General features: G+C 48.6%; 1 protein-coding gene and 1 long non-coding RNA gene across 3 annotated transcripts; one reads left to right on the plus strand and one right to left on the minus strand.

Annotated features, from left to right (window-relative positions):
* Positions 1-705: 705 nt before the first annotated feature.
* Positions 706-27,605, minus strand: FOXE3 (forkhead box E3). Of its 2 annotated transcripts, none has more exons than XM_085067654.1 (3): positions 27,064-27,605; positions 13,072-13,200; positions 706-4,162 (listed from the first exon to the last, which is right to left on the minus strand). In XM_085067654.1, exon 3 carries the CDS (start codon positions 2,480-2,482, stop codon positions 1,325-1,327), a length of 1,158 nt encoding a protein of 385 aa, XP_084923780.1. In that variant the 5' UTR covers positions 2,483-4,162; positions 13,072-13,200; positions 27,064-27,605; the 3' UTR covers positions 706-1,324. The 2 variants fall into 2 exon arrangements, 1 of the variants encoding a protein (XP_084923780.1); XR_014853705.1 differs by lacking the exon at positions 706-4,162 and adding an exon at positions 8,452-9,164.
* LOC146433743 (uncharacterized) lies at positions 4,156-5,977 on the plus strand. The gene is made up of 3 exons (XR_014853706.1): positions 4,156-4,492; positions 4,662-4,898; positions 5,755-5,977. It is a non-coding gene; the product is annotated as an uncharacterized LOC146433743 (long non-coding RNA).

Raw genomic sequence — 27,605 nt, forward strand, 5'->3', positions numbered from 1 at the left:
AAGGATGAAAAGCCACAAGGTCCCAAGCTGTGGACAAAAACCGACTCCATGGGTACCTGTCTGCCCACCAGCTTTTGGTCATGAATTTTGGGGGAATGAGATGCTGTTTTACACCAAAACTCAGTTGTCATCCAACTCCTTAGAGAGAAAGATACAATAGGAGCTACAGAAACTGCTCTGCTTCAGAAGACACCCTTGAAAAACAGAAGAGAAATCCTAGCTTGGCACTTTTACCCAAAGGATGTTTAAATTTTAAAAAAAATCTAAATCAGGGGATGAGGAATTCTCCCTCTAAACCTTGTCAGGTGCTCTGGCTGGGAGTCCTGTAAATAAATAGCAGCAGCCCAGCCAGTGAACAGGTTAGAATTTTAATTGATTTTGTTGCTAGGAAGAAAAACTATGATCTCCTAATGTGATATACTAAATCAGAATTTCATCTGCAAGGGATACCTTGGAGGGAAGACACATTCTCTCTATGCAAATGGAAACTATCAAGTCCAGTAAGAGGTGCATGGGCAAGCCTTGCAGGAGTTACCATTTGGTTTTAAGAAAATCATAATAAAATAGAGTTTTTGAAAGTGTCACAAAAAATGTAAGATGTGGCGGTGTCACAACAGCAGCACAACTCCATCTCCCACCAGTTACAAGACTATAATTTCCTCTTGCCAAGATCCATCCAGAGCCAGAGGAACAGCAGCACTGGTCATGTTGGAAGAAAAAGCTTTATTTTAAAAAAGTCCTTTCTAACAATAAAAGTAATTTTTAAAAATAGTAAAAAGAAGTAGTCAAGTTGGGGGTTTCTTTTCCTACAGGGAAAGGAAATGATAAACATCTTAAATATTCATTTAAAATCCAGTGAACTTGTTTAGTGGTTTGGGTTTTTTTTTTGATAACTTTCCTTCCAGTTACACAGGAGGCACTCAGGGAAGAGAGGAGAAAGCCCATTTGTGAGAGAGTTCCTGCATGTTCCACCACGCACCCACCTCCTGAGTGTGCTCCTCCTCGCCCTGGGGGTGACCCGGTGTGCATCCCCGGGGCCAGGCTGGGCACAAGGGCAAGCGTGGGAAGCCCTGCCTGGCAGATGCAGCCAGAGACCACCTTTTCCAGGAAGACATGGAGCAGAAAAATAGATCACCTTGCCTCCACTTCAAAATTAGCCGGGAAAGAGAGGAATGGAGTCCTCCCACACCTGTGTGTCCGCACACAGCCAGGGACCAGAGACCCCTGACTCCACCCCAGCTGACCCCTACAGCAGGGAGAAGTCCACTTGTCCAGAGCCGCTGGTGGGAGCCCAGGGATGTCCAGCCAAGCCCCCTCAGCCCCATCACATGTAGCGCTCCAGGCCAGCGGGGAAGTTGGGCTGCCTCATGTAGGTGTTGCTGGAGCCGAACTGGCCGAGGGGAGAGGCGGAGAGCCCCAGGAGCTGCTCGCCGTGCTCGGCACAGGCCGGGGGCCGCATGGCCGGCAGGGCCAGTCTGTTGGGAGCCCCGTAGAGCTGCGGGCTGCTGGGCGAGTAGCTGCCCTGAGCCACGGGCAGGTGCGGGGGCGAGGCGGCATAGGGGTACGGCAGGGAGTTGGGGCCGGCCCGGCCCAGCAAGCCGGGGCTGACAGGCTGCGCCTGGAAGCAGGGAGGCTCGGAGCTGCCGGCAGAGCAGGCAGGAGCCAGCTCGGCTCCGGGCAAGCCCAGCGATGGGTGGCCCAGCTCGGAGGGCGGTGAGGGTTGCAGGGCCTGCTGCCCGCTGATGAGGCTGTCGATGCTGAACATCCTGGGATGCTGTGCCGGCGGTGCTGCCCCGGCTGCATAGGGGTGGAAGACGGTGCTGGAGAGCTGGGGGCCGTAGCCGGGCGAGCAGAGGGCATTGGGGTAGGGCGCTGTGGGTGCCGTGGGGCGGCCGGCGGGCGGGGGAGTGAAGGCGCTGGAGTTCTGCATGTAGCCGGGGTAGGTGGTGATGTCGGTGCGCTTGAAGCGCTTCCTCCGGCGCAGGAAGCTCCCGTTGTCGAACATGTCCTCTGCGGCCGGATCCAGTGTCCAGTAGTTGCCCTTGCCGGGATGTCCGGGCTCCCGGGGGATCTTGACGAAGCAGTCGTTGAGGGTGAGGTTGTGGCGGATGCTGTTCTGCCACTTCTTCGGGTTCTCCCGGTAGAAGGGGAAGCGCTCGGTGATGAACTTGTAGATGCCCCCCAAGGTGAGCTTCCTCTCGGCGGCGTTGGCGATGGCCATGGCGATGAGGGCGATGTAGGAGTACGGGGGCTTGCCCCGCTGCACCGGCCGCTTCCTCCGGCGGCCCCCGGCGGGAGGCGGCGGCTCGTCGGGCGGCGGCGGGGCCGGGCTGCTCCCAGCGCCCCGCGGCTCCGGCTTCACCGGCGGCGCCTGCGGAGACCCCCGGGGCGGCCCGGGGGAGCCGGGGCTGGCCGCGGCCGCGGGGCTGGGAGCAGGCAGCGTGCACATGCCTCGCAGGCAGGGGAAGCCGGCCGCGTTCATATACGGCCCTCGCCTTCCTCCTCCTCCTCCTCGGAGGATGGGGGGGAGCGGCGGGAGAAAGAGCCCCCCCGAGGGGAGGGGAAGGGGAGAGGGAGGGGAAGGGGAGGGGGGCAGGCTCGGCGGCAGCTCCCCGCGATGGGGAGGTCGGTCCCGAGCCGCTTGGCAATATATAGGGCTGTCGCCCCCCCGGAGGGGCGTGCGGTGCTGGCCCGCCCGGCCCCTCTTCCCCGGCGGGAGGAGGAGGCCCCCGGGGAGGGGTCCCGACTCCCACGGCTAAATCCCCCAGCCTCTCCTGGGGTTCCTTCCACAGCCATGCCCCCGAGCGGTCCCTCCCCCGGGGGTCCCGGGGCCAGCGCTGCGGCCGGCTCTCCTCCCGGCCCTTCTCTGCGGCGCTTCGCTTTGCTCGGAACTGGCGCTTCCTCCCAGGAGAAAAACCAAACAAAACGAGTCCCGACGGCCAGCCCGGGGCGAGTTTGGTGCCGCCGCCAGCCCGCAGCAGTAGAGCAGGTAACCTCCCTCCGGGACCCCTCCTGCGCTTAGATTTCGTTGTCTTTTTCGCTGTGAAAAGCGCTCAGAGGTGCCCCAACTCAGCGCCGGCAAGAGGTAGGGGCTCTCCCCGAAACCAAGCCCGTCGGTTTAGCTACTTTGGAGTTTGGGGAGACCTCTTAGGTAAGGAAATCCTGGGAAAACGTTTTTTCTTTTTCCCAGGAGAAAGGGAAATGGTCTGCAGAGCTCAGTGGTACCCAGATGTAGCTCCCGCAGTGCTGGCAAGGGACGTGGGACAGGGACAGTGCTTTGGAGATGGACAGGGAAAGTGAGGGTCTCTTTATGCCTGCGAGAGTATGAAGCTGAAGGAAAACACCAGTCTCCGAATTCCCTACTGGGTTTCAGGAAAACCTCTTCAATTCTCCAGAGCGAGCTGGCTGGGCAGAGCTGCTGCCTTCCATCCCTGACATGCCGCTACCAGGGCTGAGGGGCTGCTGGCTGCTTTAGCAGCACCAAAAAATCTGCACTTTCACACTGTGCTCACCCTTTGCTGTTGAGAGTCTCCTCTAAGCCAAATGCCTGCCCAAGGAGACCCCAGCCCAGAGCAGGGAAGGGAGCCACTGTGTAAGGGTGGGCTGGACAAGCCCGGGGGAACAGTTACGGCCAGATCACAGCTTTAGGTGTAGCTATGTGTCCATGTCCTGGGGAGACAGATGGAAAAGTCTACCATGAATGCAGTGGCAGATCCCTTCAGGTGTCCCTCTGGAGTAAAACTTGAATCTTTTGGCTTTGTAACTTGTTTGAAAGTATTTCCAATAGCAGAACACAATGAAAGGCTTTTCCCATAGAGACAGGCAGGTGATCTTGACTGGGTCCTCTCATCCTCCTCCCTTCCTTTTTAAACTAAAGCACTACCCAGCCTTTTGGAAAAGTGTCTCCAGCCCTTTCCTTTAAGCATTTCCTAGTGGTTTTAAATTCACCATCCAGATAATCTCCAACCATTGCTCATTCCCCGTCTTGAGCCTCCATGTGGTTTTGTTCTTGCTTTATTTTTCCTGCAGATATCTGTGGCTCTTCTTCCACTCCCCAGGGCCAGGGAATCGTGGGTCCAGTCCTGGTCTGACAAGTGCTGTTGCAGTTAACTGCCTCAGTTTTCCCTCTGCCACATGAGGATAAAAGGAGTCTAGGTGCTGGCTGGAGGACAGAGAGCAGGTGAAAAAGGGTGAAACACAGCCTTGGAGAAAGGTGCCCTTCTCCAGACATAGATTTTCAGGGAGGAAAGAGAATGAAAAGCACAGCTGGGACCATTCATTCACCTTGTAAGAGCCAAGAGAAAAAGAATGGAAGATTCATATTTCTCCTGAAGAGTGCATTTAAATCAAGCAAGCATCTGAATAGAGGTGGTTAATTTCAGCCTGAGGATCTGACTTTTCCACTTACTGAAGAGGGCAGCAGGACAGATACCCAAGATAACTCCTCCCAGCTGAGGGAGATGGAAACCTTCAGCTTTGCAAACATTAGCTGGTGAGATTTTCATGTTGATGCAAGGAATTTAATGTATTCTGATCTAGCAAGAATGGGTTTGGGAGGGAAAAGGGTTATGGAGTGCAAAAAAGGAACAGCTTTTCTCAATCATATCAAACAGCCATTACTTATCACTGACTTTCTCTTTTTTATTTTTTTTTCTTATTAGTCTTAACAACTGAGAATTAGTTGAAAAAGAAAACCCTACAGTGTGGTTGGATCTGGAGCTGCCTGCATCTGAGATCACATTTAACAAATGCAGAGACATCTCATGTGGACAATGGGCCATGAAGACCCAACTGCTTTAAGTGTTTATAGTCCCAGGTCCTGATCTGATGTCATTTTACACACAGTGGGAGAAGCCTTGGCCCCATCTGGGGCTGTGGGTTGGCTCAGACTCCAGCTGGTGAGTAGTTACTTTAAAGCTGACAGGACCATTCAAACAGCTCTCAACTTCAGTGGGTTAAGACCCAGATGTCAAAATAGCTTTGACAGACAGATAAAACAGCAGGACAGAGGTGGACTGGAGCACACAGACAGGAAACAATCTGTGTTTTACCATAGAATAAGGATGGACAGAACACACAGACTCTGATTCCCACATATGCTTTCTCACTCAGGGTGCTCTTTGGCTCAGATCTATTATTAAAAAGTGGAAGACAATAATAAAGGTAGCTACCAAACAAACGTGATCTGGAACTCTCTTTAAAATGAGGTGATGAGAAGGGAGTAAATCACATTTACTAAGCAAGTGTAAGTTTTGCCAGCATCTGCTGCCTTCTGCATCAGTTCATCCTGATCATTCAGAGTGATTTCAACCTCCAGCTCCTGAACTGTTTTGCTCTGAAGCTGCAGCCTCCTCTAGAAACGTTGCACACACAATTCTTTTTACAGCACAGGTGAACTTGCTTCACTGCAGAGGAATGGGGCTGTGCACCCCCAGTGAGCTCCTGTTTTAAGCCCCTCATGCACCCAGGTAGGCATTGCACCAGTGATACTGAGGCCACATTTCCAAGCTATGTTTGGCAATCGTTTGGGTTAGAAAAATGTGCATTTTCTTGCCCCAGAGCAAAATAATCTTCTGCTAAACCACATGCAGTCTGAGGGTAACTGGGTGGGAGGTTCATGATCTTTAAGGCAGCCATGCTAAGAGACCTGTAGTTTTGCCTGGTTTGGTGAAACAATAGCCTAGGTATCTGTACCTCTGGACAGCCTGTTAGGGTGCTCAGTCACACAGTAGAAAAGTTCTTCCTCATACGCAGGTGGAACTCCCCATGCATCATTTTCTGCCCATTGCCTCTTGTCCTATTGCTTGGCACCACCAAGGAGAGCCATGGAAGAGCTCAGCACGTTTGTATGAAGTGACAACAGCTTGGGGAAGTGTGAGAAATCCTTTCCTCCTGGGACATTTCCCTCAAGGGATGCCACCTCTCAGAGGTGGAACATCTGACACAGAACAGCAATGAGAGTGAAACAGCAGGTCTGGAGGTCCACTCTGTGGTTTGTGACCACAGCCAGCACACGTGCAGGAGTGGAGCCACCACACTGCCCAGCTACAGGACCAGCAGCCATGCAAAAACCAGCCCAGGACACCAGGCAACGACTGGGGTCAAAGAAGCCATGATTCAACACCCTTCCTGAGCTATTCCATTTCTTTAAGATGCAGGAAACTGATAACCAAAGCAAATAAATCCTTCCTGAGAACTAGCTCTTTGACTCACTTATATATTTGTAGACAACTGTGCAGGAAGGTCCAGGCAAAGTCATTTCTTCACAAAAAGTATGGGTAAAGCATTTACAAAAACTGTGGAACATCAAGGAAAAATGCTAAAGAAAGAAAGAAACTTGTAAACTATTCTTCACCTCTCTGGGCAACTTTTGGATTTTTTCCCCCAAATTCATTTTGATGTAATATTTTTTAAGTTTTCTTTTATTCCTATAGAAACAAAGGGGATGGGAGGAAAAAAACCAGGGCTGGTTCATTCTATAGGGCTGGTTCTGACCCCTACCCAGAAATTTTGATGCTTTCACTATAGAAATAGGCAGCCAGGTCCATGGGAGAACCTGGCACACTGGATGTGCCTGAAGCCACTACAAATCCACCTGAAGATCACAAGGATGGACAGAAACTGGCAGGAAAACTTAGTCTGGACAGGAGCATTGCAGAAGGAGTGGTTTGTGCATTGCCACACTATTTCCCTTCCCCTGATCCCATATTCCAAGCCTTCCACACACTGGGAAGTTCTGCCTCTTCCCTGTGCTTCCTAGTTGCCATGAGAAAAGCTTTCCTGCTGCCCAAACCCTCTCTCCAGCCAGCTCCCCAAGCCTGCTGAGGTTTGTCAATTAAATCAGGGAACTGATGCCCAAATGCCTCAGATGCTGCACACCAGGGCTCCCAGGCAAGGATTTCACTGCAAAACTTATCCTTTTCCTTGTCGATTTTCTACTCCCTTAAAACCACCAGCTGCAAGCCCAGGCAGATGGTTAAAACCCCACCTTGCTAGCTCAGTACCTGCTCTCTTTTTCCTCTGTTTAATGCTCCTGCCAGCAGTGATTTCATTGACTACAACCACAATAGCCTTTTTCCTCCCCTTAGGCCAAGAGCACACCTCTGCCATGAAAAATTTCCCTCCTGTCTTGTACCTTCAGCCTGACCTGCAGGTTGTTTTTCTTCTCACCACTTAAAATGCTTTTGAAACAAAGAGTCCCTAATCTCCCCAGCCCAGCCAGGCACCTCTGGGAATCCCCTCCTGGTAGTGCAGGGAGAGCACTAACCTCAGCAGGAAGTACAGGGCACCCCATAAGCTGGTGGGAGCAGGTGAATGGAGGCTATGTAGGAAATAGGGTCTCATGAGATGGTGGGGATGGAGCAGGACACAGAGGTGAAGCCATGAGATGGTGATCTGAGGGGGAAGAAGAGCACAGATGCTCACACCTGGCCACTGCCCAGCCCTTTTGCCCCACATGGAAAGTGTTCACCACATGTCTGTAGGGGTGGTGAAGATGGCTGAGGTTCCCCAAATGAGCAAAACCTAAGAATTTGTGCAATTACTTCAAAGTGCACGTGGTGCAGGAAAAAGGTCTCCAGCCATGACAGGCTGGTGTTCATCACATCATTTCCCAGTGAGAAGGGGAGAGAGATGATTCAGATTCAAATCAGACTGGACAAGTATGAATCACAGAATTTGTCTCACATTCCTTCTAGCCAAAACCATCCCTGCATGGTGCTACTTGGGACTGGGAGAATCAACACAGGCATTTCTCTATTTTGGGGCTCCATGGAGAGTCAGTGAATTCACTTCCATCTGCTGAAAAGCTGTGGGCACTGGAGTCCTCCAGCTGAGGTGGGAATCTCTGTCTCACAGGCAGTTTTTGATGCATGGAGGCAGCAGCATGTAGGTAGTGGTCTTAGGGTCCATTTAGAAGGTTAACAATGAGGCAAACTCCATCTGGTAGTGCCATCTTGAGTATAAACAATGAAGGAGGTGGATTTGGACTTGAAACCTGGCTTGGATCTTGGTTACTCAAGAGGATAGATGCAAAAAGAGACACTGACCTTCCTTACCAGCTGAGCATGAAGGAGAGCTCTGCTTTCACGTGATCTCAGCCTCAAGGAGAGCCCATGAGCAAGGAATGAAGATCACATGATGTCAACATCAAGCACCCTTAAAAATGTCCAGTACAGTATGTTCTTGGGGAAAGGTCAGAAATTATTTTGTCCATTTCTAAATGCAAGTAGAGCATAAAGAACTGACTCATCTGGAGCAATGCAGCAAGGCAGGGACATCATCACAACTGCCATCCAAATACTCTCTGATGGAACCAAGAATCATACTCATATTGGCTTTGCAGATGCATCTAATTGGCATCTCTGGAAGCTTTCCCCACATACATAAGGATATATATTGCATACATTATGTTTTTTTTGTTTGCATTAAAAAGATTTTCTAGATTCTCTACGATGCAGCTGGTGGCTTAACCATCATAATTCAGCTTTTGAATAGGAATGGGTGAATAACAAGCTGTGATCAAGTTTTCCGAATGAAAAACCTATGGTAAGAGAGCAGAACATCATTCTTTTTCCACTGCAGCCAAAACTTCAGTATTTATCTCACCTTTTTCTCTGCCTGCTCCATTTGATGGGCTTAAGAAGTGTCAGTGGTGAGGAGGCCATCTGTGGTATATGACTGAGACCCGAGATGCTGAGATGTCAGGGGAAGGGAGGGAGGGATTTCTCCCCAGGGATGACCAAGAGTTTGCCTCATCCTTGCAGAATAAATATTGAGTTAAATACTTGAGTAGAACTTCAGGATGGGGGCCAGGCTGGGAGGGAGGTGCCATCCCTTAGTGCTATGGGAAGAAATCCTCTTCAAAATGACATGAAATCATCGACTAGAAAACAACATCTGTAGGTCTCCAGGAGATAACAGGGGGAGACACAGAGGCTGATACAGATTCATGAAGCCACAGGACAGGTCAGGAGACAAAATTTAGAATCAACTGCTTCCTTTCCCTTTCTCAGTCAATTTGCTGCAGTACCCACTCTCCTTTGACAGATGATCAGAGGATTGAATATTATCCATTTTCTTTACACCAAAGTTGAAGAATACAAATTTTACACACATTTTCTGGCCTAGTGTTTTTCTCAGCAGGCACAGCAAATCTTCGTGACCTAAAAGATTAGAAAGAGGCAACTTGTCTCCCACCACACAGGGAGGGAAACTGAGGCAGACAGAGACACAGGAAACCTGGGCCAAATCTGGGACTGGGTCAAAAGAGAAAAAAAAATAGGCTATGGTCCTCATTTTTCCAGCATAAAGAGTCTGGGAGGAATTTGCAAAAGCAAGTTAGGAATCCAGCTTCCATCCAGACCAGCAAGAACTGGGTACTTACATCCTGCCATAAAGTTCCTAAAGAAAAATAAAAAATCAGCAGCAACAAAAAGCAGTCCTAAGAGGCCCAAACACATTAAAGTGAAGTAGAAGTCAACAGAACTGAGTGAAGTCCAGATGAGCAGCACATCAACACAGAGGTGTTTGAGATATGTACTTTTCCACAGGGATGAAGGAGTTATGGGGTGCCAGGGTGGGCAGCCAGCAGCATGCCAGGTCCCACCAGAGGGTTCAGCAGATTCCACCACAGAATTAGCAGGTTGCAAACAGGTCCCAATGGCTTTACCTTGTAAGACACACAAAATCCAGAGGTTGGTGTCTGCCATGGGCTTGTTCTTCCACTGTTTAGTCCACCCCTAAGGATAAGGGACTCAGATACAGCCTGCAGCCATAACATAATCCCAGAGGATAAAATGAGCAGAGAATGGAAGGCTGCTTCAACAGTGGGGTGTCTGTGCTGTAAATTCCCTGTGGGACCAAGGTTGGCCTCCTTCCCAGGGCTGTCAACACTTGTGTTTTCATCACAGATTTCTCAGAGTGGGAATTATTTGTTCCCACTTAGCTGTTTTGGTTTCTTTACTCTTTACACAACTGAGGAGTCCAGATTGCAAAGGACACTCTGAAAACTGTGAGATCTTTCATGCACCTCCCCAGAGGTCAAAGGAAGATCCTCTGTTGCTGATGGTGGTGAGAGCTGGAAGATGGGGTAAAATGCTCTTTTTCTTTTTAATCCAGTCTCAAGAATTTGGCTGGCCTAAGAGCTAAGCCTGAGGTACCTCGGGTTCCCCTCATCAGCTGCATCATCAACACATCCCAGTGCTGAGCAGATCCCACAGAAGGGATATCAGCACTGGTTGGGTTTTCCACCAAAACCAAGACCAACCAAGAGCCTCCCTAGGGAGCAAATCAGAGCACACACCCTCTGTCAGCAGGAGCCATTGCCAGCTGCTGTCATGGGGCCACCAGCCAGGAGCTGGGCTTGGGATCACTGCATCAAAACCCATTAACCTAATTATTTCTTGTGCTCCCAGGCTGGTGGACAGGGACTGCAGCAAGGAGAAAAAGCACACCCCAACAGCAGGAGGTACCTCTGCACAGCCAGCACCAGGTCTTGACAAGAGGCTCTGCCGCTTCCCTGTTTCCCCAACACACACTCAAATTACTAACCTGCCAACCCTCTGCTCAGCAAATGCCTCATTCTGCAAACAGAAACTCGATGCCCCAGAGGGTCTCACAGGCCTTGTTCAGGTTGATTCTTGTGCAGAAATTCCCCCATTGCTACCCATTCCAGGGAGAAACAGTGGCAACAATTGTTGCAGGTAAAGCAACAATTTTTCATGGGATGCTCTGTGCAGGATCCAGACCTCAGCCCTGCACAGCACATATTCCATGGGGGCAGGAACAGAGCAGCCTGGTGTCCTTGACCACCTTCAGAGCATCGTTACACAAATATCTCTGCACAGCAGGGATACACAATGCTCTTTGCTGGATGTCCCCACAGCAGATGTTGTGGTCATCACAGCCAGGGGGATTCCCATGGGCTTGGTGAGAGCAGACCATGTCCCACCTCTCTTCTGACTCAAACCAAATATCTTGTAGATACTCCAAAGAGCAACCAAAACCCCACACAGAAAGGCAGAACATGCTAGAAAGGCCAGAGCAATCAGTTTACATGGATGTGGCAGTGGTGGAACAGGCTGGTTTCAACCCTCTGGCTGGGGTAGGGGAAGTTCAGGTGGATTTAACAGCTCAGCAGTGCTTTGATCTATTGTCTTGGATGAGAGAAAAACAGACCAGTGCTGAGCATGTCCCACACCCTTCTTCCCAGGGTAAGGCCCAACATGGACACAAAGTCATCATTCCCCTTATGTATCTGGGGAGCTTCCTCCTAGATCATTTAAGCAGCAGGGTAGAAAACATTCTTGGTATGTAGGAAACCAATGGAGAGTAATTTCTCCTGTGGGACATCTTTGCATAATTGCACCTAAAAAAGAACACTTCCAGCTGATGAAGAGTCAGTAACACCAAAGGTTGGATTCACACCTGTGGAAAAGTGTGTCTACTCCAACCATGCCACTGTAGTTTCCCCATACTGAAAACAGAGATAATGTTCATAGCCTCAGAGGTGTGTACAAGGGTTAACCCATTAACCTGTCCACCTAAAACAGCACATGAAGATGCCTAATGTCAGCACCATTTACTAAATCACACCCAAACTCCTGGGCCAAGGCTCTGGGAAGCAACAGGAGAACACAGCAAGGTACTACAGCCAGCCTACACCAAGAGCAGCAGAGCAGAGAGCAGCAGTCACATCCCCACTGGCCCTGGGCTTCACGTGTCACTGATTGACTCAAGTTTTAATTATGCCCCAATATCTCCATGTCTCCCAAAACACAAAGCTTTCAGCCAGGCAGTTCCTGCCAGCCGAAATTTCATAAAGAGCAGCGAGTGACTAAGACAGCCCAACCTTCAAGTCAGATGCTAACAGCTTTGGACAAGTGTGGGATTTTTACACCCCTATCTGCAGGAAAATCTGATGTTTAGTGCCCTGACTGTGAGCAGGTCACTCTTAAACCCCTGAACATCCCAGGCAAAAAAAAAAAAAAAAAAAAAAAAGGCAGAAAAAGAAAAAAAAAGCGCCGGAGGGGAATTGTACTGGCTCTAATCCCTTCTGCCATTCTGCATATTCATGGAACATTGTCATAACACATCAGCAGGACAAAAGGTCTGTCGGCACCTCCTCCTCATTCCTTTGATAAACCACGAGACAAATGCTGAGTAAACACTTGGAATCCATTCACTGCACTATTCTCATCGGGATGAGAAAGGGCTCCTCTTTCTTGCAGGCCCAGAGCTGCTCAGCCTAATAAAGTACGGCCCACGGCCCGTGAAAAGAGAGGCCTATGGATGATGAAAACATGGATTATCTCATTTCACCCTCCTTGTATCAGACCCTGCTCACATTCTGAGTGCACTTGGTCTGACACGCAATTACAAGCATTAAAAAAAATAATAATAAAATTAAAAAAAAAGAAAAAAGACAAGTGAAGGGGGTGTTTAACAAGAGGGGGGGACTGTCCATGAAATCTCACAGATGACCTTTTCCTAGTGGGAAAGTAATTTGTTTCTGTCCCAGCCACCACCAAGAGTTTTCTCATTGATACCATCATTCCCCTGAATATTGTGGTTGGTGGGAGAAGAGATAATACTCAGGACAAGGCTTTCCAGGTCACTATGGCCTGATTCACACTGGCACTGACCACCCCAGGAATGGTTCTCTGGCCATGCTGCTGCCTCAGCTCTCTGCCTGGCAGTGGGAGCAGGCAAATCCTCACACAACAGGAAATCAAGAGTCCTGAGGTCAGACAAGCACATGGAGAAGGAGGAATGACTTCTGTGTTCAAGGAGGGATAACAGCACCTCAGTGGTTCAGGATGTCCAGGTGAAAACCAAAATGCCAGCCAAGCAGTTTGGGCATGGAGGTCAATAAACTCCAGTCTGGAGTTCCTTCAGTCAGGCTTGGACCTCGCCAGAGTCAAGAGCAGGCTGGCGAGGCTGGGAGCAGCACAGCTCCTTCAGCCCTTCTTCACACCCCACAGGTAGGCAGAGAGACCAGGGACACATTGCCAGATAATAACTAATAATAACTAATAATCCCCCCGAAATCAGCATAAAAAGCCTCCTTACCTTTAGGTATTCAGCGACTTGACCCAGGTTACACAGGACATTGATGACCAAAGTTGACCCCAAGTGCTTTAGAGCACTGACAGCTGCTTCCTCTGCTGCCCAGGTTTCTGGAGGCTGAGCTAAAAAAGCCTGCAATAAAACCAACAAAATCATGTAATAACCCAGAACAGGGCGAGGAACTGGTTCTTTTGAAAGCAATCATCTGAAATAAATATTTTCCATTTAAATATGGTCCTTTATTTAAAAATATGAGCAATTTTCAAAGGGAAAATAAATTTCAGAGATGGTGCATGGGGAGCAAGCACACTTAGTGCAATTGTGCCCATAATGAAAAACAAGACATAGTTACAAATTACTGCCAAATGATGAAGAAACAATAAATAGACCGCTGATTAGCTAGGGTCTCTTTGTTAAATAAATAGCTCATAATCTTGTCCACTAACTGCAGGATGAGCATGTAAATAGCATATTCAATGCTTTTGTCTCTGGAAAATCCTTAAATTCACCCTTAACTTTCAAACAACCAGCAAAAAGCATATAAGCAGTTATTCCTCGACCTGGCACATTAGCCGTGAACGTCGCTATTCAAATATTTGCGTTTTACAAGGTGTTTGTTACAAAACCTCCCGGAGGGCTCGGCGCAGTCTCACGGCAGCTCCAGGCGCTCTCTGCAGCCCGGCCAGGAGGCGATGCAGGCTCTTTGTTTTCCCTGAGCGCCTCACTCCTCTCCCCAAGCAACCAAGAAGCAAAAGCAAGTGTGAAACTTGCAGGGCTTCCAAGAGGCTGCTTGCTCTGCTGCCCGACAGCAATTTGTGGGCTAAGCTGCATTCGCACGTGTGACAGCCACATTTCTGTGTCCCGGGATGGGTGACGAGCAGGCTGGTGCCTGCCACCTGCAAACACCTACACCTGACCTGCAGAGCAAGAGAGCTTCAGTAAAATGTTGGACTAATGCAGTGATTTCCTTCCTTAGATCATGCTTTTATTTCCCCAGTTGCTGCATTATGGAAAAAAAAATTTAAAAAAAAAGAAATTCAGCAATTCTGTTAAGCCCAGATCCTCTGAGATTACTTAGTCACATAACTGCCATTCACATCCAAATGATCTCAGGCGTCTTTGGGATATGAGCCTCAGAGAATTCATCACTTGATAGTTCTCACAGACACAAGTCTCCATGCAGTTTCTCTGCCTGCCCAGCAGTGGCTCCAGCCTGCAGGGCTCTGAACTCGATCCCATGGGATAAACATGGTTCTGAGCACGCAAAGATGCTGAGTAGTCTCCCTCTGCTCATGCAGCCACTGGTACCAGACACCCTCAGCTCCCTTCTCTGAACCGAGCTGGGGCCAGGTCAGGTCTGAAGGGGAGCAGAAACGACCCTCAGCCTGTTCTGGGGAGCTTTCCAAGGACTCTCCTATGCTTTGCCCCAGGTCCCATGGCTCCTGCACCATTCCCCAGGGCTGGGATGCAGGCAGCTGTGGTACAAACAAGGCTTATTTAAGGGATGGTCTGTACTTTGCAGAGTAGGAGGCTTCATACATCTTCCAACCCGTTGTTTTTTGGGGCTGACTCTGACTCTCCTGAGAGCTGCTGAGCCCTGGGGAAGGGCCAGAATTTGGCCCCAAAAATTGACGGGGAGTTTTTCTTATCGATTTCTGCACAAATGCCTATGGCATCCTGTCAGCAGCACTCAGGTTAGAGCGTCCAGCCTTAAATCGACAACGTTCCTCTCCAAACCCAATAAGTAATTGTGGGATTCGCTAATAGGGCTTGTCAAAATCAATTGGGGTTAAACACCTTTAGCTACAATAACAGTCATCTGACCCCGGGCTCCAGAAACCGCCGGGCTCAGAGGAACCCCGAGGGGTTATTCCTGGCTTCCCATTGCTTTGAGACAGATAAAAGAGCAGACGATGCAGAGCTGGGTAATCCGTTCAGCCCATCCCAGCCATGCACTGAAGTGACAGCTCCCAGAGTTTCTGCAGAGCTGGCTCCTCCTGGGAATTGTGTGTGCAGGGACCAATTTGTTCAACAAAACCTGGGCAACCAGAGTTTTCTTAAATTCAATTGCCTGAAGGAGAAGGCAAATAGCATTTAAGCGGAGGAAAGTGCATTAAAACCACATCTTTGATACAATGGCTGATACACCCCACACTGCCAACGCCTGAAATGATAATATTTTTTTTCTTAAATAAATAGCTCAGCAGCAGGATCCCAGCCTCCCCCAGCACAGGGAGGCTTCACGCTGCAGCAGCCACATTTCCAGCCCTCCAGGCCAAACTGCTGCAATGCTTCTCCTCTTTGCTGGACTCATTACTGAGGGTGGACTGGTTCAGGAGGGACCAACAGCAGTGCCCATGCTGTGCTGAGGATCCACATATCCAGAGGGCACTTTCAGCTTATGTTTCCCCACCAGCTGCCAGGAGCAATATATAGGAACACCAGTTACTGTGGACATCCAGGTTGATATGAAGAATTTTTCCTGCCCATGTGAATTTGCTGCCTTTAGAGACCTGCCAGACCTTGATGACCTTGATGCAGAGGAAGGCAAAGCAGGGTGGGTCAGGAAGAGAAACAAATATTCGGGATTTGGGGCACTTGCATAACCTGGTGAGCTTCTTGCTCTTTCTCCAGTTGTGCAATGCACCATCACATCCTACTCCTCCTTGGGAGCTTTTCATCTGTGCCTTCCTCCCTTGTTTACCAGGGGACATTGTGGAATTGGGAACCTCAGGAGAGGCTCCTTGGGGAGCTGAGACCCTGTGCTAGACAGAAACAATGCAGAGGAAAGGGACACAGCTCTCATGTGGTGCAGACAGAAGGCTCTGTGGCTGGCTGCTGGCTGTCCCTTAGAGCAGCAGCTAACTTTAAACTCAAGCACAACATGATATTTGAACGAAGTTGAGCCTATCGTGAGGGATTTCAGATTGTCCTCTCTGGTCTCAAAATTTTTGTGGAACTGTGTCAGTCAGAGAAAAGCATCCCTTGCAGGCTCCCAAATGTGTAGATAGGAGCAGACAGGGCAGAGCACCATCTACAGGGTACTCCCCTTCTGCCCATCCTCGGGGTGCAGGAGGAGGGCAGCTCTGGGGCTTGGTCCTCATTTCTGGATCTACAGAAGCAAAGAGGAAGAGCTGCTATTCCTTAGCCTTTTCCTGAGTCACTGCAGCAGGGGAAGTACATCCCCCTGCATGGCAAAGGACCTGGTAGGTATGAGGTAAAGGGGATACAAACCACAGCTGGGATAGATGTCAACTCACACGAGTCATATTTTATAAAACAAAAGTTAGTTCAGCCAGTCCAATACACTTCTGGTGCCAGCAGCAAGACCTCTTTGCAGGAAGATCAGCCTGCACCTTCACCTGGGCTCTTTTTTACTAAAACCCCAAAAATATTAAATGTGAAGGGAAATTCAGAGCGAGTTGGGCTCTGCATTGCTCCACTCAAAGGAGACTCCACTTTCTAAAGAACTAAACCAACTGTCATCGGCCAGGGGGCACAATGTCCCTCAGAGCAGTGGCTGGTGCCACATAGGAGGTATTCAGTCTAAATTAACTCTCCCCCTAATACCTGAGCAAACATTTTCAGCTTGAGACTTAATATCCCTGGACATGTCTGCTGTCTCCCAGGTGAATCCCCAGATAAACAAGGTCAGCTCAGCCCTAATGCGGCTGTAAAAAGCTGTCAGTCAGCCCAGGAGATCTGGTTGCAAGGTCAAACCAGTTCTGAAGGTTGCTGGGGCCAAACCTGGCCTGTCACTCACTTTAAGTGCAGGAAGGTTTGTTTTCTCATTACCATGTCAGGTATCCCAAATTTAGGATTAGCTGTCGGCCGCCACAACATTGTTCTTTCAAAAAAAAAGTAAAATAAACACATTCACGCACACATCCCTGGCCCCAAATAAATCTGTGTGCTGAGCCTGCCTGCAGCTGGGAGGTGAAAAGAAACCTGTCCTTCAGGAAAAGGGAAAGGGGACTTTCCCACATATTGTGTGACAGTTTCTGGCACAAAAGAACACCCAAAGCACAGAGCAACATCCTTCAGTTAAAATACTCAGTTGAATTAAGATATGTCCGCTGCTGAAAAGCCTCTTTGTCCAGCAGATGATGAGTAAGGCAGGGCACCCTCCATCTCAGGGGAGAGCATGTGGAAGCTGTCCCAGGCCAGCTGCAAGCACAACAGTTTTGAATGGGACAAGTCCTTGGTGCCATGTGTGAGATAAACACATCATCTTCCCCAAATATTTCCAGCTATTGAAGAGTGGGGAGCAGTTTCCATCTCTGCATCCTTTCTCCCAGCTACACACATCTCTTGTGACCAGATGATGCTCTGGCAACAAGATCCAAACCAAACAAGCTGCCAGAGTCCAATCCAACCTTGGCTTGGTCCTCCCGCTGCCCTTGGAGTACCAGCAGCACAGCACAGGGACAACAGTCACAGTCTGGGGGATGAAAGGGAATGTACAGACCTGGTAATGAGGAAAAAAAGCCTCCCTGGTGTTCCTCTAACCACAGCACTGTTTAAGGGGGCATGTAGTCTGTGTAGGGTGGATAATATTGAAAGAAGTCCACAGAGAAAGATGCATTAAAAGAGTTCTTAAGGCAACTTGTCCCTTTCAGAAAAGCACCAAGCTGTACTATCAAACTCACTTGAGTTTTTGCCTCTCACCACATCCTACATTGATTGCCTTCAGCTTTTCACCTTCTGATGCTTAAAGCATAAGTTGGTCCATGGCCTGTTTATCCCTTTCTGGGGGAACTAACATCATTCCTGAACAGCTCTCCTTCTCCCCATTGGTGTTCAGCCACAGTGCTGCTCCTGCTGGTGCTTAAATAAGTTTTTTCTGCTGTTGCAGGGAGCTGGCTGGGCAAGGATAGTGCAGGACAGCCCAAGGCATGTGCCAGGGATCCTGTCTGCAGCTGAAGGGCTAGGTAATTTTTCAGGCTGTGTCTCAGGAGGGGAGGATGGGGAGCAGGGAGTTGCTCCAGCCTCTCAGAAAGAAAAAGAAAAGACAAATAAACTCCACAGAGAAGGAATTACCAGACTGTGCACAAAGAAGCAAACCTGAAGAGACTTGTGCCAGGAATGCCTGGAGTGAGACAGGCTGACGACTGACAGCAGCACCCTCCTTCTGCAGCAGGCTGTGGCAAAGAGCAGGAGAGGTGGGTTCATCTCAGCCCCTGCTGTCTCCACACATCAGTGGAGGCTTGATGTCTCACTCCTCAGCTTGCATTTTCATGCTCCAGCCATCCATGGAGGCTAAGGAACTAGCAGGAGTTGGATGTGATACCACTGAGAGATTTATCAACCCTCACTTCTCTCCCCCCACTAGTCAGATGCAGCAGAGGTTCCCCAAACCCCACTAAGAGCCCAACCAGAGTCCCCAGGGCAGTAGAGGGTAACCACTGCCTTTTGGGGCACACATCTTTGCTCCCCAAGGTTGTCAAAAGACCATCTTCACCTCTACTTTTGCTAGAACACATCAATGACTGAGGAAGCAGCTGGCCATCGGGATGGTTTATGGAGAGAGATCATCTGAATGATGGAACATTCACTTACAACTCTGCAAAAAGCAGAGCCAGATTGAGAAGTTACCATCCCAAATGCCTGCAGCTCCAGGCTACAGTTCACTGCCACACCTCCAAAAGGGATTAGTTTTTAACCCAGACCATTTGGGTATCCAGCTAAAGGCTTGGCCTTATGAAACACAGCCACACACCATAAGGGATAGGGAACTGAGGCATAGCAGGAAGAGCAACTGGGCCAGGAAAAGCTCATTTTCAGCCAAAGTGAGTGAATCATGCATGACTTCAGCAAAATTGAGTTGACACCATCTGCTGACCGTCCTGGAGCAAACTTCTAAAATGGTATCTCATGGCGAAGGAAACCTCCAGAAAGCAAATACAACAAAAGCCTGTGGAATGCCAAGGGTGATCATCCATCACCTGCAGGGCTATGGCATTTCCCCAAGAAACTTCTCTTCCATGCTGCCCCTCACAGGGACATCCCACAGCCAGTTAACAATATCCTAAATTGGAATTTTTATGTTCTTTCCATTTTCAAGGCACGTTAATTTCAAAACAAAGACACAAGACACTGTCCTTAAACATCCCCAATATTTCAAGTTCAACTTTGTTTCAACATCCTTAAAATTGCGTTTTTTCAACAATTAAACAATTCATCTTTTTCAGATCCACTCGGGACCTCATCTAGATACACATTAATCTTCCTGATCTCAAAGCCAAGGAGAAAATAGGCATTTCTTTCCTCTGGTCCTACAAAACAATACTGCCACAGTATTTGCTGCCACTTCCAACCCAGGCTATCAATGCATTCAGACATTAGGCTTTCCTCATGTTGCAACTCAACCTAAAATATCTGATTCTCAGTCTCATCCCATTACATCATGCTCTCAACATAATAAGAAAAAAAATCAACAACAAAAAAAAATCCAAACAAACCCGAACTCAGCCACCTAATCAAAAATCTACTTCTTGCTGATGGCCCCAGAGAGGTCTCAGGAGCTGCTGTCTCTGCTGGACATCAATGCATCCACTGAAGAAGGGGAATGATTCACTCATTCACCCATTCCTTAACCTAACTCCTCACCATTTGACCTGACTCATTCTGTAGCATCTAGCTTGTAGCTGCTGCTCCTTCCTCCTCCTTCCTCACCTCTCCACTCTTCAGGGGTTTCAGCTGAATCAAGATCCACTCTCCAGCAAAGGTGCTGGAGCTGATCCTGATATGCTGCAGTGATAGAGATGCTTTGGCCAAACTTCAGTTCTCTTTCCCAAAATATGTCATTCCCATTCTGGAGCAGAGCATGATGGATGTTTTCACCACTATCAGCACACGATGCAACACAAATACTCTCACGGTTTACAAAGCATGTTCATTCCCTTTCCTCCTGCCTTGCCTGCTTGAATTCAGGGATGGCCAACAACTATTAAACACATCAATGTAAATGTTAGTAGATTGCTTCTAATAGGAAACAAAAATGTTTTGAGCAAAGCTAATTGCTGGGAAATAAGGTCGTTCCAATATTTCAGCAGGGGGTTATAAATCTCTTGGTTCCTGCCTCCTTCCAGCATTAAGGTTTTACAGATGTTGCTGTCAGGAGAATGATTTCAGATGCTCGTTTCCACTGTAGATTAAAAAAAATGGGCATAAATGTGTGCAGCAAATTGCTGGGCAAGTTTTCTTTCTGCAAGAGAAAAACCACACAAATCTCAGAAAACAAAATATAGAAAATCTGCATTGGGACTCCTAAAACCTTATAATGATACAAAATGCTCAGCACACTGACAACTGGCAAAACTTTAACACATAATCCAAGCCAGCCAGTTGCACTGGCTGCCAAATTGCTTCTTCCAGTCCTCTGCTGCTTTTTGACCCTTCTGCACCACCAGATATTCACTGTACATGAAGGGACCCTCTAGACCCACAAGAAGAATATGAACCATCCCAGTCCCTGAGCTGGAAGAGGAGGATGAGAAGGGCGTAAGCAGCCAGTTGAGAGGAGAGCTGTTCTCTTGAAAAGCTAGACCTAGACTCAAACCCAAATGCTAAGAGGTCAGAGAGAAGGAAGAAAGCTTGTATTAAGATGATTATCAGGGAAGAGAATGAGACTTGCTGGCTGTCTCTGAGTTGGCTTGCCAGGGTAGTTCACCATTTGCACGGGAAATATCCAGGAAAGGGGCTGGCTCAGCTCCTTTCCCCTGGCCCAGAGTGGCTGATGAGCTCTTGGAAGCACCTAGACACCCCCAGGACTGAGGTGAAACTCCCCATCCCAGCCCCATGCTGACACCCCTTGGTGCATGCTGTACATGGACACAGTATGCTCTCTTAGGAAACCATTCCCCAAACAGCAAGATCTTGATAATTAAAAAGAAAGCAAGACCTACCAAAATAAAGCTCTCAGATGCACAAAGAATCTACTTCCTGGGAAAACAGAGGAAGCAAGGAGAGGACCAAAGACAGACCTCCACAGACCAGTGGTTAGTCCCTGTAGGAAGGTGTCCATTTTTTAAAATTGGGATAATGTAGGCATTACAGAGGACAACATTCTGGTTGCTGCTTAGTGCTACCACAAGAACTGGGTCACCTCCCCAGACAAGCAGGTGTCCACACTATCAGCAGTGCCTGCACCCAGCATCCAAACCAAGCACCAGCTAAAAAAGGACTTAAGTGGGCTCTGGATGCTCCCATCCAAAACTGTCACCCCAAAAGCCAAGGTAGACAAAACCCTGATGGGGACACATACACAAAAGCACACAGCTTTCCTCAGCTTTAACTCAATGAGCTGATTTAACTTTCCCAGGTGTCACCATCACACGTTGCAGTGTGTTAGGGTGACCTTTTTTTCCAGCAAAGCACAATCCACTCATTCTCCTTCAGCTTCACTTCCTTTAACTCCTCGACACCATCCAAAGGAGGGGAGGGCTCTGCATCCCCCATGCCCAGAATCCCCAGTGATCTTGGGCTCACTGGCTTCCCCTTCAAGGCATCAGGTTTGCTGCAAACACACCTGAATGGAGCCAAGGGGCCAGGACCTCTCACGAGGGGCATTTGGGCTGCTTTATTTTTCCAATTCTGCAGAAACTGTGACTCTCCTGCTAAGAAGCCTGGAGCCCGCTCTGATGACGATGGGCCTGTTCCAGATTTATACTGTTTTTTCCCAAGCTCAGACATCATCACTGAGCTGTCTCTCATTCTGCTTTTGGCACTTTCTTTCACTTTAAACTGCAATCATACTCCCTCCCCCAAAACAAACCAACAAAAACAACATATCCACACAAGGGACCATCCAGTTCAGCTCCTTTAACATTCCCAGGACAGCAGTACAACTACTCCAACAGTGGTGGGGTTACACTTTGGATATGATTTCCACTAGCCACAAATGGCATCCCTTAAATAAATAATCCAAGCCAGAAATAACCCACAGGGACAGGAAAGCAGAAGTCCAACATCTCTCTTACTCAAGTAGAGGGATTCATGCTTCTCTCAGAAACCAGACAATCCACACATTTGAAGAAGCAGGTACGTATCTATCTCAAATCCCTTGATGCTCACACATGGCTGGACCCCAGGGGCTGTATTCATGTTCTCATTTCCCATCCCATGGCTACTCTGCAGGACTAACAAGTGGGGTTATATTTAGGCCAGCTAGACTTGGGAGTGATACTTGCAGTTGGAGAAGACAAGGATGCTGGGATGGCCCATTTTAGGATCAGCTTGTTAAATCACAGAGGTCAGTGTGGCATCCCCAGGCATCCCTGTGTGGCAGGTCAGCACCTCCCAAACTGTGGGCTCAGGAAACCCAGCGAGAAGGAGAAGCCCCAGCAGCTCCACAGAGGAGATGGCCCCAGCCCCATGCAGGGGGTGGCACAGCTGCCAGGTGTGCACTCCAGGGTGCCCATTTCAGGAAAGCTCCTCCACCCCGGCTGTAAATACCAGCCCTGAGCTCAGGATCCCAGCAGCTCCCTGCATTCTTCCAGCAGATGTGCCAAGACAAGCTGATGTGAGGCTCCGTCATCGGAGCTTTGTTGGTCTCCTGGGAGCAGTGAAAGCCCAGACTGGGGACTGAACCGCTGCCTCGAGTGCACAAGCAACCGAGCTCTGTGAGGGCCACAAGCAACTGTGGAATGATTTAGGAGATGAGACCTTGAATTTGCCAATTATTTATCTACTTGATGACTCAGGCAAGCAGTTTTACTGTCCAATCCTTAGGGGAAAACATGTGGAACTAATCAGGCTACACTAAAATAAAAAAGAAAAAGATCAAATTAATATAAAGTAAATTGAACGACGCACACAATACCAAACCTGATCTTTCCTTCCAAATAGGCACTGATACAAAAAGTATCTGAGATGCTTGTTCTTGCTCATTTATTATTCTTTAGCTTTTAAAGGGCAACACATGGCAGCAGAAGTCATTTTTGCAAGCACAACAAAACATAATCTCTTCACAAAGAAAGGCAATAGCTGTTTATTCAGCAGGTCCCTCCTATTCATGATGTTGCCATCTGAAAATAAGAATGTCATTGAAAATAATAATAAACCAAGACATTTTTGTGATTAACTTAGAAAGACACCAATTTCAGTGTTAAACTGCTGTTATGAACAAGGTTTTATGCCAATAGGTACCATGAGTTTATTGCCTGTTAATGCAGGCTAAGGAGGGGACAAGATGCTTTGGTGCTTTTACATTGGGTGGGACATTTGGAGTCTTTTACTTTTTATGCCCCAGATCCCTTGGGAAAGTCACTCCAGCTCAACTTACCAGGGGCTAGAAGCTTAGTTCCCACAGAGAGCCACATTTTGTGATCTTGTGGGATTTGGGGCCACCTCACTGCACCGTGATGTTCAGAGGCTCACCCTTGCCCAGCCAGGTGGGTATGGTATGCTAACACCTAGATTCAAAGGTGTGCATGCAGATAAAAATGAAAATTTTCCTTAAAAATTACAAATTTTGATGAAATTTCATTTTGGGGGAGGGAGGTTCAAGTTACCAACCACATTAAAACAACAAGCTTAGAAACAGAACTGAAAACTATTGCACCCAGCATCAGAAAGGACACACATGAAGCTGAGCCAGCTTGAAGCAGACTCAGCCCAGCCAGCTCCTCCCATGCCTTGCATCCCTCCCCAGCACAGGTGACTCAAATCCCCTCTCCCATCAGCATCACCTCTCCTTGGGACCTCAAGGCTTGACTTTGAGCCAGAGGCTCCTGCTTGCCTCCCCATTTCACTGCCTCCTACTCAATACAGCCTCCCAGATAACATCAGCCCAAGGAGATTATGTCCTTCCCAGGCCAGCAACCAAGATTTTCTGAATGACCTGCCCAGATCACTTCTCATCAGCCTCATGCATTGGTCAGTGCCAGAGCTCTTCCTCTACACAAGTCGTCAGGTATTTTCCTGGAGCCAGACGGTTTTTCCCTCCTCGTGTTCACTGAAAGACTGAGCATTTCATTGCTGGAGCCATTCATTTCACCCACGCTCCAATGATTTGGGTCCCCACCCCATCATCAGGTCACTCTGAAACTTGCCCTTCCACTGTGCTCTTCCTGTTTGCCTTCTCTTCTCCACTGCACTGTGATTGACACAGTTAAAGATGTCCCTGTCAAGTAGGCTGTGGTCTGGGGGCGAAAAGGGAAAAGACCACAGTCAGCAGAGAAATCTACCTGCTGTGAGAGCTTATTTCATCCCTGGCAGAGGGATTGTGTTTCACCTGAGTGTCATGGTTTAACCCCAGACAGCAACTGGTTTTGATTTGGATTGAGTTATTTTTCTTCCTAGTAGCTGGTCCAGTTCTGTGTTTTGTATTTAGTAATCTAGAGAATAATGTTCATAACATGCTGATGTTTTAGTTGTTGCTAAGTGGAGCTTACTCTGAGTCAAGCACTTTTCCATTTCCCATACTCTGCCAGTGAAGAGAGGCACAGAAAGCTGGGAGGGAGCGTGGCCAGAAGAGCTGACCCAAACTGGCTAAATAGATATTTTGTATCACAGAACATCATGTTTACCTTATCCTCTCCACTATCCTTTGACTTGCTTAAAGATGTCCCTGTCAAGTAAGCTTTGGTCTGGGGCCAAAGAGGGGAAAGGCCACAGTCAGCAGGGAAAGGTACCTGCTGAGAGAGCTGATTTCATCCCTGTCAGAGGGATTATGTTTCACCTGAGATATACCATCTCCCCATTGAATCAACCTGTTGCTCTCAAGCTAGGGCTCAGCAGAGAACACCCCCATGCTGCTCTATCCCCAAAAGCTTCCTGGCAGCTGCCGGTGGGTTTGTTACTTATGATGGGTGTTTAAAGCAGTTTCACAGTTGTATTTTCTATCAGGGAGCAGCAAGAGCCCGATTTCTGCCTGTCTCACCCATAAAGTGGGGGGTGACACCCAGGGTTCCTCTCACCCACAGAGAGAAAGAAACCTGCAGCCACCCCAGCTGCCTGTCATTCCTGCCCTCCCTGCCAACAGCTGCCCACTCTAAGAGACTACAGTGGCCTCAACAACAGCTCTGTTCACAGACCTGCAGGCCCTGCCATTTGCCCCACTTTCACTTAAACAAACCTTTCATCAGGAATGCACCTTCACCGGAGTCACAGGGCAGAGGAGACCAGGCAAATACCAAAGAGCAAGTGAGAGCACACCTTAAACCAGAGCCACAGCCTCATGCAGCATCCCAGACGCTTTCTTTTTAGTAAAAAGAGACAATCAGCATTCAGGCCGACTTAAAAGATTGAACAGGATGATGACAGCTCCCATTTCAGGGGAGAAAGGCAGAGGGAGAGGGGATTTTGTTTCAGACTAAACCCTTGCGGCAGGCTCCCATCAACACACACCCCAAGGTCACAGGTGGGAGGCAGCTTCTTTAAAATAATAGGAGAGCTTGGGGCTTTATTTACCTCCAGAAAGGCTTTTTAACTCTGCTGGTGGTGACTTCACCCCCAAGGACCTCTAGGGAAGCTGGTAATGTCAACCCTAAAGAAGGAGGTTTTGGGGGCCAGGGTCTGTGTGTGTGTAGGCATGGGGCGAGCAGAGCCCAGGCAGGGACAGTCCCATGTCCCCATAGATGCCCACCTGGTGAATCCCTCCCCTAGACAGGGTCTCACACCCACAGTACACAGCCCAGTACTGCTTCTCCACTGTCCCCATGCTGTGTGGGTCCTACACCAGGCAGGGTAAGACTGAAACAGCGTCTCTGCCCATGGTCCCCAGCAGCAGCAGCACAATTCTTCCTTTCCATCTCCACAGACCCACTAGACACAGCCATGTTTTAACAACACCCAATTTTAGGCACACAAACAACCCATTTGCATGCAGCAGCATCTCAGCACTGTGGCAAACAGTTTTCATTCCTCTTATGCCTCTCTGGTGTTTAAAACATCTTTTTGCAGCAGAAAAGGGAAAATGGCATCAGCTGTACATGAAACAGAGAATAGGGCTGGTGGATCATGGTCTTTCTGTCTCACCTCTGCCACCTGCAGAGGAGGGGTCAGGCTTTACTCACGCAGCTCACTTGTCCATTACTTAGAGCTGGCTCTGACTTAAAACTGAGCCAAGAAAAGACCAACTCCTCAGCATCACACAAGCTGCTGATCTGTGGGCAGGGCAGAGCCCTGGCAGGAAGATCTTACCAAGAGTCTGATAAACCAGGGCAGCTCTTAAGCAAGCAAGGTTCACTGACTTGCTACAGCTGTGTGACAACTCATTTAATATTCAGCATTTCTTTCACCTGTTATCCTTTACTCATTTTCTCCATTTAAATTTCAAGCCTGCAGTACAGAGACAGGATGGGGAGTTTTCCCACTGAATAGAGCTAGCAACTCTCCCTTAAAGCTTTGCATACTGGAGTGAGAGGGAATTGGGTAGGACTTTTTTTTTTTTCCTTTAAAAAAAGCTCCAAGAGATGATGCAGAAATCTGAGTCCACTTAAGGAAAAAAAAAAAATCAAAGCCATCTTTCCTACTCCTTGTGTCTGTTGGACAGAAACAAACAAAAAAAAAAAAAAGGAAACAAAGAAGAAAAAAAAAAATACAAAAAAACCCCCAAACCCTAAACCAAGCTTCAGATGATTTCTAACTGGATTTCATGCTCTCTGAGTGCCTGGCAGGCTTTCCAGTCACGAAGGTTTTTGGCCATCAAAGTCCCTCCCCTTAACTCTTCAGTTATCAAACTCCACAGCAACTTAGAGCTTCGGGGCATTTACTGGTGGGGAAAAGGGTCCAGGAGTATGGGAAAGATTTGAGCTTGATGGAGACCTCTGCCCAAGGGACCCCAAAGCTTTGGGCTCTGATCCCCACTCTATCTCCAATAATGCCCTGAGAAATACAGAGGAGCTCCTCAGCCAAATGTGCTCAGCACTGGTCAAAAACACCCCAGCACCTTCCCCTCACCCAGCCCGCCTGTCTTAGACAATCCAAAGGATCCAGCAACTTTGCCCCTGAGCAAACCAATGCAGTAACAACCAAACCCAGAGGTCTCACCTCTGCTCCTTCCCTGGATCCCAAAGCTAGGGCTGCCGGACCAGTGCTTTCTTTGCTGTGTGTAATATCCTGTCAGCAATTCCACAGACTTCTGGGGATGAGTAGGAGCTCAGTTAGTAAATGCCTGTCCTCACCCATCTGGGCTGGGTTCGTTGCTGGAACCAATTAGAACAATTAACAGCACATCAGGGTTATTCTGGTTTGTGCTAAGGACTCTCACATGTGGGTATTTGCTGAAGACCTTATCCATTTCTGCGCCCTTCAGCATCTCCTCTGCTGTTTGTGGGGCTCTCATCTCCCCACTTTTATCCTTTTCCCCCAGAGCTCATCTTGTAAGGGACTGTGCAGTTCAGGGAGGGAACAGCAGCGTAGATAAGGCAAGAGTTAATGAATTGCTCATGATGGAAGAAGAACAACTCAGCAATTAAGGGTCTTCATATGCCTCCTCCAACCTTCATTAGCTGCTGCAGTGACCCTGTGCCTACTCAGACAGCAGAAACCTACCTGCTCTCCCAAAGAGACTCGAAATCTCCCTTCTCCAG

Source organism: Lichenostomus cassidix, chromosome 8 (assembly GCF_008360975.1).
Source record: "Lichenostomus cassidix isolate B80296 chromosome 8, HeHo_3.0, whole genome shotgun sequence".
NCBI classification, from domain to species: domain Eukaryota; kingdom Metazoa; phylum Chordata; class Aves; order Passeriformes; family Meliphagidae; genus Lichenostomus; species Lichenostomus cassidix.

Excerpts from the sequence above, each read along its gene's own strand:
- FOXE3 (XM_085067654.1), bottom strand. The coding sequence starts at position 2,482 with ATGAACGCGGCCGGCTTCCCCTGCCTGCGAGGCATGTGCACGCTGCCT.